Source organism: Sphaeroforma arctica, assembly GCF_001186125.1.
Source record: "Sphaeroforma arctica JP610 unplaced genomic scaffold supercont1.1646, whole genome shotgun sequence".
NCBI lineage: Eukaryota > Ichthyosporea > Ichthyophonida > Sphaeroforma > Sphaeroforma arctica.
This window is the reverse complement of record NW_014038912.1, coordinates 8,360-12,008: the sequence shown is the minus strand read 5'-3', so window position 1 is coordinate 12,008 and position 3,649 is coordinate 8,360. Positions and strand designations below refer to the sequence as shown.

General features: G+C 44.6%; 1 protein-coding gene across 1 annotated transcript in view; it reads left to right on the top strand.

Moving 5' to 3' along the window:
- Positions 1-202: 202 nt before the first annotated feature.
- The window catches only part of SARC_11358 (hypothetical protein), a gene marked incomplete at its 5' end in the record, with an annotated part of 6,677 nt that continues 3,230 nt past the window's right edge, over positions 203-3,649 (top strand). Inside the window, 4 exons of the mRNA XM_014294558.1 lie at positions 203-296; positions 1,114-1,343; positions 2,215-2,330; positions 2,923-2,980. Of these exons, the coding sequence (XP_014150033.1) occupies positions 203-296; positions 1,114-1,343; positions 2,215-2,330; positions 2,923-2,980 (498 nt within the window). The remainder of the gene's footprint in view (positions 297-1,113; positions 1,344-2,214; positions 2,331-2,922; positions 2,981-3,649) is intronic.

The following is a 3,649-nucleotide window of genomic DNA, read 5'->3' as shown; positions in this document are numbered from 1 at the left end:
GAACCTGTCGTAGTACTTCCCATTCGAAGCCCTGCTGCGTGCATGTTTGTTATGTATACATATACTGAACACACATATCCGCATGTGTATCAATTACGCCAACACTAACATTGTCCAAAGTTTGACCACTGTATCGTACTTGAGACTAGTTACGCTATTCTGTCGTGCTCACGGGTGTTCTTTTGTTGTGTATTGGGGTTGTAGGTTACTAAGTTAGTGGGTGATCTAGTGGCCGGTGGCGTCATCTCAAGTGATGTGGTGGAGGAAATTGCGCGAGAGCAACAGACATTCTCACGGTACGTCTCATGCCACTTACACGCATGTATTTACACGCATGTATGCTATGCCACTTACACGCATGTATGCTATTCGTAGGCATATCATGTGGCTATGAATGGTACACGCATGTATGTGTGTGTGTGCGTGGGCTTGTTTGTTAGGCATATCATATGGCTATGAATGGTACACGTAGTAAGTGTGTAGCATACAAGCTGATTGCGTTAAAGACGCACATGGTTTTCGACTCATATTTTGTCGAGTGTATTTTTGTTCCCACGCGATGTTTATTGTAACTGTCCTATTCTGTACCCCACCCTCCCGTTCTGGTCGCTGTGTCATTGTTGTCCAACGCACTTCCTATGTAAACTAGTTAGGAAACTGTGTCAATGTAGTCGGATGTGTACTATATCATTGGGAGTAGTCTTCCAGACTATAGTCAAAGAACCTCAATTCTGATGTAGACCTAAGTATGAGAGAATATACATAATACATATACGAGATATGCGCAAATGTATGAGACAATATATATGATATGTATATACGTACGAGAGGATATATATAACACATAGATACGCAAATGTATAGGTGAATATATATAATACGCATACGCAAATGCAGAAGAGAATATGTATGATACATAAACACACAAATGTTGATATAGCCGTTAATTGAAGGTAGGGCGCATGTTTTCCTACCGTAAGGGTTTAATATTAAGTACCCATGTAATTCGGATGGCAGGCATTCGTCATTGGGTACCCTTTTTCAGTGTTGTTGCATTTTTCTTTTATCGCGGGCATATAAACACGCACTCTTCTCCACACAATGTCCGTTCAGGTACAACAAGGCACCGCGGAAACCCGCCAACTGGTACTACATCGACTACGAGAAGATGGTCAACATGGCCAAATGGAAAGTGGATCGTGTAGGTAAAATGCTCGAAACAAAGGCCAATACCCGCAAGGACAACCAGGGCTACCATTGCCCCGCGTGCGACATGAAGTACTCAGCCCTGGATGTGGGTGAACTCATGGACTTCAACAATCCAGGCCAACTCACCTGCACCCGTAAGTGGGACCGGTTGGGCGGGAGTTGGCCTGTTCTCTGCAATGTGTGGGTTTGGCCTGTGTCAGTACTGGTGCCCGTGTGTCAGTGAGTGATGCATTAGTTGTGTTCGATGTGTCGAGATGGAGGTGGGTTTCACATGCACTTCCACGACTGACTGACATTGACAGGTTGAGCAATTACATCATTACACTCTATCATAGGTAGCTATGCTCGAAGTGTGGCAGGGGGTAGTGCTTTGTTTGGGCACTTCTCCGGGGTGTGTGTGTTGAGCGTTTGAGAAGTGTCGTTCGTATTGGTAGGCGGAGTTTGAATCCAGTTGTGCACAGTGTACCCTATCTTCTTGTCCTGCTGGCACCCTACTAAGTTTATTTAAGTGTAGGACCGACTCAAGTCACTACAGTGGTTATGATTTGCACCGAAAATCAGCCCAAGTTTCCGTACTCTTCTGGGGGTCGTAGTCTTGGACTACTTTCTTTCTGCTCGTGCGTACGTCGAGTGCAACAATCAAATGTACAATTTGCAATTAGAACAGGCCGGGTCGTTGTATTTAAGTCATGTTTCACGCAAACGTGTTGTCTTGTGTAGTGCATGGGGTATGCATCCTGTGCGTTGTGTTCATTGGCCCATAGGTTGTGTATATGGGTCTACCATCATAAGCACCCTTGAATATGCACCGTGGATCAGACTAAGTTATTTCTCATGCAAACATGTTCACTTCTGTATTTATTTCTCATCCAAACATGTTCTCCTGTGTACTTCATCGGTTGTGTTCGTTCACTATCATATGTACCGTTGATTGAACACTATACTTCTCTCCCCCCTCTCGCCCGCATTGGGCTGCGACTCATCGCTCGTATGCGCACGCCAAAGGGTGCAAGGGTGAAGTGGAGGAGGCAGAGGTCAAACAGGATGCCGATGAAGGAGCCATCTCTCGCTTCAACAAACAGATCAGCAAACTCACCGACTGTCTCAGCGAGTGTGATAAGGTGCGCTTCCTCATCCATGACTACACTGTGATCAGTGCGCTCTGAGTGAGTGACGGACGTTTGCTACACGGAGTGTGTGATTGTGTTTACGCAGTAGGTGGATGCGTGTGTGTGCTTGTGGACGCAGTACGTGGATGTGCTTAGTGAGTATTTCTGAATGCAGCTTTACTCGCGCGTCGGGGATTACTTGCTGGTTTCTGGGTATATATCTGTCGTCACTTAGAAGGTCATACTAGCTGCCTAGTTAATTCAATATGCGGCAATGTTGCGTATAAGAGATGTTGCTGTTTTCACTTAATGTGTGAACTGCTCAAGCTCCCTATTGTTCAGCCCATTGGCAAGGCCAGCAGTCTTTATAACAAGTATATATATATATATAGTCTTACAGGCACACTACTGAGGGGTCACTCTTCTTCCGCAGTACCATGACATGTGGGCTACACCTTCCAACACCTTTAACCCTATATACATCTTCCTCCATAACCCCCTCACAACACTTTCTCTGTACAAGCCTTGACGTACAAATAGCATTAACCAAGCCAATGGCACTTACTTCATCGCTTATTTGGCGTCGGCGCTGACCCGATTGCAGGCGACTATTCCGGACAAACGAATGCAAGTGCGAGCATCGCGTATGGCCTTCGCCGCAAGTATGTGCCCACTGTAGCATTGCACGGCACTGGGTTGAGTTGTAACATTACATGATACTATATTGAGTTGTAACATTGCATGGTACTGGGTTGTAACATTGCATGGTACTATGTTGAGCTGTATGTGCCCACTGTAACATTGCATGGTACTATGTTGAGTTGTAACAGCATGGTACTATGTTGAGTTGTAACAGCATGGTACTATGTTGAGGTGTATGTGCCCACTGTTACATTGCATGGTACTATGTTGAGTTGTAACATTGCATGGTACTATGTTGAGTTGTATGTGCTCACTGTAACAAAACCCTAAAACATTGCATGGTACTGGTTTGAGTTGTAACATTACATCGTACTGGTTTGAGTTGTAACATTGCATGGTACTGGTTTGAGTTATTTGTGCCCACTCTAACATTGCATGCTACTGGGTTGAGTTGTATCATTGCATGGTACTGTGTTGAGTTTTAACATTGTATGGTACTATGTTGAATTGTAACATTGCATGCTACTGGGTTGAGCTGTAACATTGCATGCTACTGGGTTGAGTTGTATCATTGCATGGTACTGTGTTGAGTTTTAACATTGCATGGTACTATGTTGAATTGTAACATTGCATGCTACTGGGTTGAGTTGTAACATTGCATGCTACTGGGTTGAGTTGTAACATTGCAT